General features: G+C 40.9%; 1 protein-coding gene across 4 annotated transcripts in view; it reads left to right on the top strand.

Annotated features, from left to right (window-relative positions):
• FBXW2 (F-box and WD repeat domain containing 2) overlaps positions 1 to 13,519 on the top strand; it is a 127,086-nt gene extending 113,567 nt beyond the window's left edge. For 2 of the 4 annotated variants that reach the window (XM_078603446.1, XM_078603444.1), the window contains 2 exons: positions 10,121 to 10,290; positions 11,666 to 13,519. In XM_078603446.1, coding sequence (XP_078459572.1) covers positions 10,121 to 10,290; positions 11,666 to 11,954 — 459 coding nt within the window. In that variant the 3' untranslated portion in view covers positions 11,955 to 13,519. The remainder of the gene's footprint in view (positions 1 to 10,120; positions 10,291 to 11,665) is intronic. The other 2 variants (XM_078603445.1, XM_078603443.1) reach the window with 1 other exon arrangement.
• Positions 13,520 to 13,768: the final 249 nt, after the last annotated feature.

Raw genomic sequence — 13,768 nt, 5'->3', positions numbered from 1 at the left:
CGCCAGAGGGGTACTTAAGGGTGGGACCACGTGACGAAGGCGTGGTCGTTGTGGGGAGCCAGAGCTAGGATCGGCTGGTAGAGGTCTCTCTCTCCTCGTCGCCAGGCGGTGTTGGATGAACCCCCGTCCCGTGCAGACGAGCGAGAGAGCCCCGAGGGTAGGATAACATCGAGTTTGGGGGTCCAGAGTAAGGACCAAGAATAGAGAGCACCTGCCTGTAGTGTGAGTTAGTGTCGTGTGAACAGTGTTAATAAACGGCATCAGCCCTTGCAGTGAATTCCGTCTCCGCGTGGTCGTGCTGCACAACAATTGTTTAAATTGCTCATGTTGTTATTTTTGTCTAGCCATTTAAAAACATAACATCGCCTTTTTTTTTCGAATCAAAGTTTTCGTGTCATAAAAAGTGTCCACTTATTAAAAACTGGAGGCTCGTTGAAATATAGCTATAAACAAAGATGGCATTCAGTGAAGAAAAACTTGTGATTTATAGCACATGTTAATTGGATGTAAACAAACATCAATGTGAAATATACCCCAAATATTCCCCGGTACATTTTAGGTAAACCGACTCTGTGTACAAACTTAGCCGTTTCCTCCATTTCTAAGATGATCTCTTTTGCCCTGGCCTTGAACCCAGTTTCATGTTGTGCAGACTTCACATAGAGATATCAACATCGCATTATTTGTTATTTTAAGGTTCTTTGCTTTATCATCCATCATCATCTTCTCAAACCTGTTTAGTGCTGCAGAACGGTATATTGGGCATACAGTGCCAATTTCAAGCTGTATTAGTTTGGGCGATAACATGCCAACCGCGAGTGGCTGTGGACCTCACTGCATGATTAATAGTACCAGGCAGAAATATATATCATGTGTGTGAAACAGAGGGCAACCATCAAAGGGCAGGTCTAGTCTGATACTTAAAGTCTAAGCATGATAAACAAGTTTGACTTCTTCTTTTGCCTTGAGATTTCGTAAAAGTCACTGCTATTGTAATTATTGCTGGTTTTCGGTGCTCAAGGGTAGGGTTAACCATCCCCTGCACCCCATGGTGATTCAATGCATTTTCATAATTCATGGTTACGATTTGGTTGAAGAGTCATTTATTTTTAATTGTGGTGAGCGTAGGGGGGGCCGGTGGGACCTTTCAGGGTCACGTGAACCCATTACATACAATGTATAAGAACATTTACTTTAAAAAAATGTATTTTCACATGGGTTCTATGCATGTAGCATGAGCTTAAGAATTAAGTTTAATAAATACACCAATGCATTGTTTATTAAAGTAAAAGCATCAGTCCAAATAATAGGAAGAGAGTAGTCATAAGTATCATTGTGCTTATGATCTTCTCAAAACGACTCGAATACCCATCTGATAGTAAGTAACAACATATGCTTATGAATAATCTAACAACATCGTACTGAAATTCACTTCCGATATCTTATTCAAATGGAAAAAAAACATTGTGTATGCTTATATTTAATACATATTGACCCTGCATACATGGTGTTTTATGTAAGTTTTGAATTTACTTTTTTGTAATATGCTGGAAGGCATAAACCCCTACAGTGTACATCTTTTGCAGGCAGCTTAATGGGGACACTTTTTGTAAATTATTTATTTTGTGTTTTTCTATGTATCTCTTTACACAGAATATCATCATTAAACTGCAAAGTATGGTAGTTCTCGTACACTGTGTTCTTGCACAATCCTTGATGTTTAATGGTGGCCGTGCCGTTTAAAGCGAAAGGAATTCTCCACTTGGACTTGTAAAGCACACCTTTAGATGCTTTATATTGAAAGCCACCCACATGCAATTTGCTTTGGCTGCTTGCGCGTGTAATAGCTTCCAAGTTGCATATCATTAAACCGGGATTTGCATTGGCTGGTTATTAGTGTAGAACATGCAACATCTCATTGCTCTGTGTGACTGCTTCAATGATTGCTGCATAAATTATGTTAATGCTTACTTGTAGCAGTGGATCATTACTTCTTGTGGAGTACTAAAAATTGATTTTTTTACGAGCAATTTATCATTAACTTCTTAAACATTTGTATTATTCTGTACCAGTTTAAAGAACATAATATTTTGCCACCTGTTTAATATTAACAGAATAATAGCCTGACCTTATTGAGTGTACCAACTCATGTTCCGTATTAGTTATTGCAACCGTAAAATAATACCTTTATACAAGAATGTGGCCATCTAACAGTTTTGAGAGCGTTATCTTAAACTCGCAACGAACACTCGTAAAATAACGTTGTTTTAACATGACGCAGAACATCGGTGCGCTGTGTGCAATTGGTACAACATCTTGAGGCGTCAAATAGGTTGTACATTTGTATGCTGTGGCGTATTGCAGTAGCCCTTTATTAAGACTTTTTGAATGTCCCCCTCATGTATAACACATTCTGCATTTCACGTCATTAAAATTCCACTGAGAAACACAAGGCATAGTGATTTCCTGCTCATATGAGTAATCCTAGGTGGAGCTCCCCTCTTGTTGACACCCCTCTGAGCCTGTGCTGGAAATTCCACATTGCTATAGTGCACTTTTACATCTAAATTGAAAACTGCTTTTTGTGTTTAGTTTGTCCTTCCCACGCACCTCCAATAAGCACGGTTGGTTACGTAAGGTGAAAAGGAAGTTCAGCATAAGTGGTAGTGCACTGCGTTTTGAACCTGGTATCATAACTTTTTATTCCCAGCCATCGATAATATCAGTAGCGAGTGATACTGGTAGGAACCACCTGGTTCCACCAGCCCACAGGAGATTATTGTGTCCGTCCGTCGTGCATCCAATAATGGGAGGGGTGGGGCTGGGTGGGGAGGGGCTGGGTGGGGAGGGTGGGGAGGGGCGTGGTGGGGAGGGTGGGGAGGGGCGGGGTGGGGCTGGGTGGGGTAGGGCTGGGTGGGGAGGGGCTGGTCACCCCGTGGTGCCCTTATAAAACTCAACGTTTAACCTACTCACGCCGGCTTGTGCCCGCCCTCACAGTCGGCCATATTTGCGGAATACACCACGCCGCCGTTGACCCTGGCCATTGACCGAGCAACCCAACGTTCCTACCAGCACCCTCCGCAGGAATGTGCTATATGAACCAGTTCTGAGTCCACATCTTCACCAACCCGTCTACTGACTGTGACTGGCTTGGTGAATTATTGTCACAAAGACCCTTCGACTGAAGTGGCATACAGCCTTGCATGATCAAGGCTGCAAGTGACTAATCACTCGCAACATAAATTGCATTGTGGTTTTTATAGGAACAAAAACATACTCGATGTCCTGATCTACAAAATAATTGCCCTGACCAGAAACTGGAATTCCCGCTTAGAATGTGCGAGTGCAAATCTTTCAGGCTTCGGGTGGAAAGATTGCCTCGTCACGCTGTCCTTGGCCGCACGTGAATTATTCTCGACAGAGCTTGGCAGGTACACGATGACAGCTGTAGCTCAGCACGTGACCATCCGATAAGTTCTCCACCCACGTGCGCCCGTTTCAGGCCGTGGCTCTGTATTAACAAATTCCTGAATAAACGAGTTAATTCTATCAATAATTTCGTCGATATGCGAGCTCAATCTGGAATCTTGCAGTTGTAACATTTGTGAGGTCGCCAAAATATAGAGGCAATTTTCCCCCCATGTGCCCACAATTTATGGGAACAACTGGTTTTCCATTAACAGCCTCATCGGCCCAATTGGTTTAACAGCACTTTTTCCAGTAGTAGGAACATGAGGTCGCTTCCAGTTTGGGTTGACTACCCCATTTTATTTCGCACCATTTCTGCTCGGCTGAGGCGCATTGTGATGATGCTGTATTCACGATGCCTCGTGCAGGTGAAGCAGGAGTGATGTAAAGTCACGTAGAAGGGAAGTAATAAAATAATAAAAATAAAACATAATAACACAATTCTCACAATTATGTTTTATTTTTATTATTTTATTACTTCCCTTATACGTGACTTTACCGAAAGAACCAAGAAGATGAATCCCTGCAGTCACGAAAGCTTTAAATCGAAATTCAGGAGCGATATGTTTCTTAGCACGTGGTTGCTCATGGCTTTACCAGAGTTCACAATTCAATATTTATTTTATGAAGCCAAACTCATTGGAGATGAGAGTTGAAAGTTGCCAGTTTTAATTGTATTTTAAAAGTTAGGTTGTAAGTGAATTAATTGTTCATTGTATAAATGCTATTAAAATTGTTCTTATTCTACAATTTACAAAAAAAAAGTACTTTCACATTAGAATAGTAACGTAATTGATGTTTTAATTGGAAAGGTTATGCTTGATTAAATGGGTATGGCGTGAGGAATCATTATAATTTGTATGCATATGTAGTGCTGTCAAAAACGATCGTAGACTAATGGCAGGCTTGTTCTTTGTCGGCGTGAGGAACCATACATTTAATATGTATGTAGTACTGTCAAACAAGATTGTAGTTTAGTGATAGCAGGCTTGTTCTTTGGAGGTCAGTCACCTTCACTTAAAACAAAATAAAGGATTTTATTAAGTGCTTTGGTTAATTGCCGTTGTCAGAGTTGCCAATAAGTTATAAAATTGTGTCTGGGTAAAAGATTTGGGATGTTTGAGTTTTTCCATTTAACATATGGCTGAATTATACTTTGATAGGTAATTTTTCTGATTAAAAAAAATGCAGGCACATTAAACTAAATGTTGACTCAATGAACAGCATGACGCGGCAGAGAAGCGGCGGCAGTGGGTTGAGATTGAGAGTTGTGTAATTGTGTCAGCAGATCAGCGAATGTCATCGGCAGCTTAATAGGCCTAATTTGGAGCCTCGTGTGTATGACCGATAAAATAAGTGCCATTGAGGTTAGGGGTGGTTGTATTGGAGAAGTACAATTTTTGATGCTGTGTACCATTAATGTCCTGTTCTGAAAAAGTTTTCACTGCCCAACAAATATCTGAAATTATCCACATTTTTTACTCTGCTTATTTCTACTTTTGGTTGTGCTTGAGAGTTTACCAAAACCTCGACATTTTGTCTGTCAAATGAAATGTCCCTTATCTGCGTTGATGTGACGGACACTGTTCGTGGAATCTATTATCTGAGGCCTGTCTGCAAACATGACTACAGATAGTTTGGCATAGGCGTGTAAAATTGGTTTATTGTTTCACCACTTCTAGCTGACTTGTATTATTTATGAAACATGGCTACATCCAGATATCTCGTTTTCACATAAATACGACTAAAATACATAGTAGAGGTTTTTGGGTTAGATCGTGTAAATATATAAATATGTCGTTAAAACCCGTCACCTCCTGACACAGCCAACTAGTAAGGGTTGTCACGTAAACAGAACGTGCCAATTCGTCACTAGTTCAGCACACCGGTGTGTTGGCGGGTTTTAATGACACATTTAGATATTTACGCGATCTAACTCAAAAACCTCTATTATGGATTATATTGGTCGTGAAAGCCTACGTGTTAAACTGACATGGATTATAGGGTGAAAGTAGTGCTTCTGGGAGACCACTCCCAGATTACCTGCCTTATCCATGTATAATAAATATTGACAACAGGAAGAATCTACTTACATATAACATGAATTGCATTGATAATAGGAGTAGCAGGCAATATGATCATGGATAAGAGGAGTTTCGCATATTCTTCAGGGTGTTGAGAGAGCATTAAAAAAGGAAATTGTAAAATTGTGTGAATTATAGATTAATTGATTTGAGAGTGAGTGAGCCATCCTTACTATGCAATGTGCTGCCTGTTTCTAATGAACTAGTAAATAGTGTAACCAATAACAGCATTCTTTGTCTACGTGAAATATTGAAAATGTCTTGCCATTTTAAGAGATATCATGAATCTGATTCTTGTCTTTTTTTTATTTGGGATCACGACATACGCATTAATCTATTGGCTTATGTGCAAAATGACCTATCTCAAGGTACACTACCAAGGTGGCATTTATTATGTTTTCACTGTTATTATCTCCATTTTCATTCCGCTGCAGAGCATTGCAATCCCTGAGCGGTGTGGCACGAGCATTACACATTGTGTATGCGCCGCGTGACAGAGCCAGAGTCATGTGAGCGGGGGAGCGCTGCGAGTTGTGGCAGCTTTTTGTGTTGGGTAATGGAGCAGGTTGACGAGATGACATCGCAGGAACAGTGCTCGCTACCACACGTGCATAGTGAAAATCCCAGAAAATGACTCATTTGCTATGCTGCCCGATCCCATCTCTCAGCCCACTGCTCTGCCACCTGGTCTCACAGATCACTGAAGCACGTACAGCCTACTGCCAGCATTCCTCACAAACCCACCACCGCGTTTTAAGCTAAATATTCATTTCTACGTTTGTAACGTGCGTTTTTTTTAACCTGCATCCCTGACTCCCTCTACTCAATTTTCACTCCCAAGTCTGAGTGACAGTTGGAAGCCTGCTGACCTTGAGGTCAGGGATTAATCATCTGCTTTCACAAGCCTCCCTCCCCATCCCTCCCCTCCCCATATATCTTATTTTATATGTTTACACTTTTTCAATGCTCCTGATCTGCTCATAAGAGGACAGCATCTCTTCCTCTGCCGGGCATTCAGCCCCGTGCACCCTCGATCGCTGTTCCAGAAAAGCAATTTAATGCCTTACAATCGAGAACAACTGAGCACTTCATCTTGATCAAAAGTTTGATTGTAGCCAGAGATGAACTCGGCTTTCACAAAAGCCCAATCTTTCTGCAATTGGAACAAAAGAACATGACCTCTTCATGGAGGAGGAATAAATAAAATCAGCAAAAATGTGATACTCGAGTAATTTACAGTTGGCTTGAAATAAATAATGTGAAGTACTCCTTGTATTTGCGAGATACTACGTAGATTTTATATCCATATCTTTCATCTACTTAAACAACATTAATCATTTATTTGCGTAGCTTTGTCAATACACTGTTGGATGAAGGCCTCCCCATGCCGTGTCGGACATGGGTTTTGTTTGACTGTACTTCACCACCCTGGTAAGTGCAGGGTAGTATAGGCGGTGATCTAAGAATGGTTCAGATGTCACTTTTCTCTATTTGGCAATTGCCGGGAATAAAACTGGGATAGCTGGATTCAGAGTGCAACGTGCTAACCACGTCACCACTTCCCCATTCATTTATCTATCTAATGTTCAATGTCTTTTGAACATTAGATAGAGGTAGTGACATGTTTAATGAGATTTAGGATAAGATGATACTTAAACATGAATTAACTGATTTAACCCAAATTAGAAAAAATATGGTTCTCTGGATTGTCTTCACTTATACTTTAGGGTTGATCTAAAGTTATAAACGTTTTGGTCTCATGCTAAACACTCTAAATATACTATCTCCTATTCTTCGGGTCTTTCGGTAAAATGATTTAGATAGGTTCAAAGAAAATAACAAAAAAGACAAAAAACGATGACGTTTCGATCACAACACAAGCGATCGTCATCAGCAGGAAAAAATGAGGGGGAAAGCTGCTGGGGCAGAGACAGTTTTAAAGGTTTAAAATGGGTGTAGCCCAGGGGTCATCAACGAAGTGGGGCTAGTGATGTTAATTTGAGAGATTAGCATGTTAATGGGAGATCGGAGAGCGGTCTCCACAAGGGCGTGGAGATGGCTATGTTAATGTGAGATATTAGCGTGTTAATGGGAGATCAGAGGGCGACCTCCTCGTGGGTGTGGAGGTGGCTCTGTTACTGTGAGAGATTAGCATGTTAATGTGATATCAGAGGGCGACCTGCACGTGGGCGTGGAGGTGGCTCTGTTAATGTGAGAGATTAGCATGTTAATATGATATCAGAGGGCGACCTGCACGTGGGTGTGGAGGTGGCTCTGTTAATGAGAGAGATTAGCATGTTAATGGGAGATCGCAGAGCAGCAACGTCGAGCTCGCGAGCGAGGTGGCTGTGTTGGTGTGCGAAATTTAACCTGTTAATGTCAAATCAGAGAGCCGAAAATAACAACTAACATCGGAAGGTGGTAGGATGGGAACATCACAGCCAGTTATGACGTACACTGGTTGATAACGTCCTTCCAATGCTTGCTCAGTTTGTACCCATCTTCTCGATTGAAGTTGTGTGTCTATTTGTGGATGGCTTCATGAACGAATCTTTGTTGATAGCCAGTGGGTTTGCAAAGTACCTTCTTCTTAAAGAAATCAATTTCGTGTGAGCCCACTGCATTAAAACAATGATCAGCCATGGCCGAGGTATTGGTCCTACCGTGTTTCAGATCTGCCTAATTTAATTTCTTTCTTTGTGACTTTACTGAAAGAACCAAATAATAATTCCTGCAGTCACGAAAACTTCGAATCTAGTTTGTTATTTTTTGTTATTTTCTGTGAACCTATCTACGTGACTTTACCGAAAGACCCAAAGAATATGAATTCCTGCAGTTACGAAAGCTTCAAGTCAAGATTTATACGATCTCCTCTACCATTGCTCTAAATTATTCACCTCCAATAGTGTGTGATTTTTAAAGCCAAGAGCAGATTCAACCTGCCAGTGGTTACGAGTATGAAAGGCATTTTTTTCTACGTCTAAGCATTTCCTTGACCATGTTGGTGCCAAATTTAAAATTTTTCTTAGAGGACAACAATAGTAGTTCCAGCAGTTTCTCAGCAACAAACGTCTGTTTGTGTGTATATATAGTGACGTGATTTGGTTAAGCAACAAAATTAAATTTTGTTCTCTTAGCAACCTTGTCTGTTGCTTTATAAACATTCCAAATTTACTGAAAATATTTTTGCTGAAATACACTTTGATTGTCACTTATATGTTTTACATTCAGAAATTATGACACTGTAATCTGCTCACAATTAAATGCTATGGGAATATAGATATTTTCACTTGTAATTTGTCTTAATGTTTTTGTATTTATTCTCAAATTCTATCCCCATTGTGCATTTGGTGGCATGTCATGAGACAAATATTCCATGGAGATATCTCGCAGAGCAGTGCAACCCCTTGGAGAAGAGCCATAGAAGCAGTTATCAAAGGAGAGCTACTAACATCCCTCCTTCAAATGACCTCTGGTCCACACTAAGGGCCAACACTTATCCACTGGTCCCGCCAGGTTACAGTAATGTTAGTCGTATGACAGTTAAACTCGTATTTTAATAACCCGGGCTGGAATGTATCCATATTAAGTGCATATGCAAATAATACATTCAAAACCCACGGGTTTGTTGTTCTTATCTGCCCCTGCTGCCACTGCCTCTCGTGTGAGGTCCAGGGCCACAATGTCCAGGCCTGTGTTTATCAGCCATCTCCTTCAGTCTCTGATATCTGTGTTCGCAGCGTGTCGGCGACCTCTTACGAAAACCAGATTTACCATAAGTACAAAAATCTCGTTTTAATGTGCTGGGGTTTTTTTTTGTGTGTGTGCAGTCATTGGCCAATGGGCTGAGACACTTTAAGAGCCACGCGTAATAATCACAGCCTGGATTCTAACCCACCATCTTGTCCGTGCCAGCTTAGTGCCCTTACCTCTATTTTTATCTCTTTTTTTTATCTTCCTAACTATCATCAGGCATCATTTGTTTGCTATTGCATAAAGGCAACCCAACAAATAATTTACTGGTTCATTATTACCACCTTCTGTTCAGTTTTCATCCAGATTTGCTCTGCCTCCCGGATACTCTTGCTATGTTATGTCTGTAAATCTATTTTGCCAGCCCCTTTGGTGATATGTCTTTGGTTAATTGATTATCTTGGTAATGAGTGCTTTGCCCCCCCCCCCCCCCCGTTTGTTCTCTGATCCACATGTTGCTGCTCTTGTCTGTTAGAATCCTTTTGTCATTGCGCTGGGATTTGGAAGGTGAATGACACACAAAAATAGAACGTTCATTTGACATTTATTTTACCAATAACATTGCCGGTTGAGGTTCTTTTAGTTTTTTAAGTACAGAAGAAGTTCAACGGAAACTAAAGCAATGAATAAGGAACAATGTAAAACAACAAATGCTGCTTGGGATGCAGTGTTTGTTTGAAAGAACTCAATTTTGGAGAAAACAAAAATATTACAAATAAGGAGAGGGTCAATGGATTCCGAAGATGAAGTGTTACTCGAGCGTATCTGGAACTTGGACGTGGAAATGCGAACCTGTGTTTTTTTTCTCTGTCCAGGTGTGGCCCATCAGTCGTGAGATCAACTGCCAGTGCTTGAGAACTCTGTCTGTCAGTGACGACCGCACCATCTGCCTGCAGCCTCAGTTGCACTGCGATGGGCGCACGATCATGTGTGCCTCCGACCTCGGAGTCATCCAGTGGGATTTCTCCAACTACCAGCAGATCAGGTGGGTGTGCCACCTTCTCGCTTACACCCCACCATCTTCAAAACTAGTCTTGGGAGTCGAGGAAGCTTTGAGGACAAACTTATTATACTTTCATCTTCTTGGTTCTTTCGGCAAAGTCACGTAGAATGAAAATAATAAAATAAAAAAAATGAAAGGTTATACAATATTCTTTTATTCTATTATTAAATTATTTTATTATCTTTTATTTTTATTATTTTATTATTTCCATTCTGCGTGACTTTACCAAAAGAACCAAGAAGATGAATCCCTGCAGTCACGAAAGCTTTAAATCGAAATTATTATACTTTTTTTTTTCTCGGCATGTCTGTTTTGTCACCTTAAGCAAACTTATTGCACGTTCACCTTTTTTCAGCTGCTTTCGTGGCCGAATTATACTTTACATCTTCTTAGTTCTTTCGGTAAAGTCACGTAGAAGGGAAATAATAAAATAATAAGAAATTAAACATAATAAAATACAATTCTCACGACGTTTTGGCCACAACGTAAGCAGTCCTTGTTTTAAAATCAAACAACACAAAGGTTGTGCTCAACCAGACCGTCTATGCTGAACTCGAATTGAAGATGGATTTCTACAAATTTAATTTTTATTATTTTATTATTTCCCTTTTACGTGATTTTACCGAAAAAACCAAGAAGGTGAATCCCTGCAGTCACGAAAGCTTTAAATCGAAATTTATACTTTACATGTTACTGATGCCAGACGCAAAGGCGGCTGAGAGCAGGTCTGAGTGCTTTTGGAAAGGTGAACTCGATAATGAAATGCAACATGCCAATGTGTCTAAAGAAGGCAGTTTTTAATCAGTGCGCATACTACATATGGTTAAAAAATATGGTCGTGAACATTAATTTTTTACAAAAATTCAACTGTGCAAATGTATGTTTCCGTATTTATGTTGAATATGTTTTGCACTATACATAGCCATCCATGCTAATCAAGCTTGCATGGAGAGATGCATGCTAGAAATTGCATTGAGGGAGCACATCGATTTTAGAGCATATGCAGGTTAAAGACATAATTCAAACAGTTAAAAATAGTAAGTGGGTTGGGCAGTGTACATGTTGCTTAAAGTTATAATGGCCGATGGTCAAGAATAATGATGGTGTGCCAGCCAAGAAACAGAACGCATCCTAGAGAACTTCCACCAAGCAGGAGCGATGGATCAGTTCATGTGCATTTGTTAGGGGGATCATCGCTTTGCAGGATCAAGATAGAATAGCGGCAGCTTGTGGAGGCCTTCACGAAACAGTAAGATTTACCAAGGCCTATCATGATTATGACGATTATTTTCAAGTGCTTTGCAGCACTGCTCGTAACAAATTCTACGCCGTCCACCCGTTCTCTGCGCCTCGACAGGGTGATGAAATGTGGCGATGCACCGCCGATGTCGCTGCTGCGCTTTGGCGAGACGTTCGCACTGCTGCTGGATCAGCGGAGCCTGTGCGTGGTGGACGTGCGCTCGGAACGTTGCGTGGGCACGTGGCCGCTGCCCTCGTACCGCCGCTCCAAGCGTGGATCGAGCTTCCTAGCCGGCGAGGCCGAGTGGCTACACGGCTTCAGTGGCGGCAACGACCAGGGTCTGGTGTTTGCCACCAGCATGCCGGACCACAGCATCCACCTGGTGTTTTGGAAGGGTGACGGTTGAGCGCCGAAAAGCAGTGCAGAGTAAGGAAGTGTTGAGCGGTGGCTGGCAGTGGGCGGGGGTAGAGCCATCGGTTTATATCAGCAGTCTCCAACGCAAGCTCTTAACGGCAGTGTGGGGGGGTGGGGTAACCCCTGAAAGGGCTACGGCCGTGTGATGTTGACAGAAGAGTAAGGCAGTTAATCCTCTTAAAAGTAAGGCAGTTAATGTTTTAATAAGCTGACCATACACACCCATGCTCCTTTTAGTAAGCTCAATTATAGCCTGGGGTTCCATATTAAACAAAAGCCATTTGTGCACGTGTGTATGTGTATTATATACGCGCGCACACACACACACAACTATAGCTGTGACTGCTTTTAAATTAATGCGTAATATTAGCATGACCATGTTCACCCTCGTCATAACTGATAACAGTACTCTGCTGATATTTTGCCAATAAGTGAGAAAAGAGGAAGAATGTTGAGGAAGCCAGTTTTCAGGACATGGTGCCAGGGGTCCTCTTTGTCTGTAAGAGTCTAGAAAAAGGCCACTGTCCTCTCTGCATGGTTCACAAGCGTATAATCTGCTGAAAGGCTGCATCCACATTGCAAGAGAGGGTGCTGACTTTAGCACAGAGCCAAGCTCGTTGATGGTGCTTCATAATGACGGAACACGTTTTAACTTTATTTTCTCCAGTCATTGCGGTGCCAGCTTCACAGCCAAGTCCGGTTTGACCGAGGATTGCATCGTTCTGGTCTTTGCTAGTAAGGCAACAAAAATGGGGGAAAAAAAAGTATTGGCTTTCTTTCATTGCGTCCGTGTCTTTTTTAATTTAATATATTTTTTATATATGTATATTTAATAGCTCGATAACAGTGAAATAAATTGTACAGTTTATACGGAGTTTATGAGCCAAATAAATATGGTTATTGGCCTGTGGCTAACTGGAAGGCATCAAGTATCACGACTGAGTGAGTCTCTGCATTGCTGCACAGGGCATATCGATGTGCAAGGTCACCGGGTGGGGAATCTGGGGAGATTCTGTTTGTTTCCCACCCACCCAAGCAGTAAACATTTGCATGAAGCACACCTTGATCCAGACGGCAAAGCAGACACTCACTACTAGTACGTGCCAGTATCCGTCACACCTCGATAACTGTTTTGGCGGTTCTCTAAATCAGTCTGAATAAAGGCTGGCTGTAATGTTGATTAATTTATTTTTTGAGCATCTCATTTATTTGACACTGTTAACGATCCATAATTTTTTGTTTATTTCACTCGTTACTTTTGGGGGCAGCTGGGCGGAGAGTCGTTGTTTTGCTGCTGTTGAGTGGGTTTATTTTTCCAAGAACTTTTCCATTAATAATATAAACACATCTTCACAATGTCTTGCGGAAACATATTTATGCCTTTAACCGTTAAAGCCCTACTAGACCAGAAGACATGCAGGAGGTCACAGATTTTACAGTTTCAAGGAGAATGTTGCAGATATGATCTGTTAATTGTTAAATTGAAAGTTCCTGAATTGTCAGCGTTATGTAATATAAAACTTGAACACCTGTACAAATAAATGAAAGTCTACTATAGTTTTATGTTTGTTTTTGATTTATTGATTTAAATGTCATATTTTTGCCTGCCATTCTATAGCCTGCCAACATATTTTGTCAGATGCTTTTTTCCTGGGAACGTTTGAAATGTATAGTCTTAAATATTTCACCAATGTTAAAGGATAAACACCAAAATAAAGCTAAACGATTATATTTTCATCATGCTCAATTTCATTTTTTTTGTTCGCAAATTAACTCCGTTTCTGTAGATTCGCATTGTAAAGAAAT

This window comes from Lampetra planeri, chromosome 20 (assembly GCF_965212315.1).
Source record: "Lampetra planeri chromosome 20, kcLamPlan1.2.h2, whole genome shotgun sequence".
Taxonomy (NCBI): domain Eukaryota; kingdom Metazoa; phylum Chordata; class Hyperoartia; order Petromyzontiformes; family Petromyzontidae; genus Lampetra; species Lampetra planeri.
The sequence above is the reverse complement of the archived record's forward strand: the minus strand, read 5'-3'. Positions and strand labels throughout refer to the sequence as shown.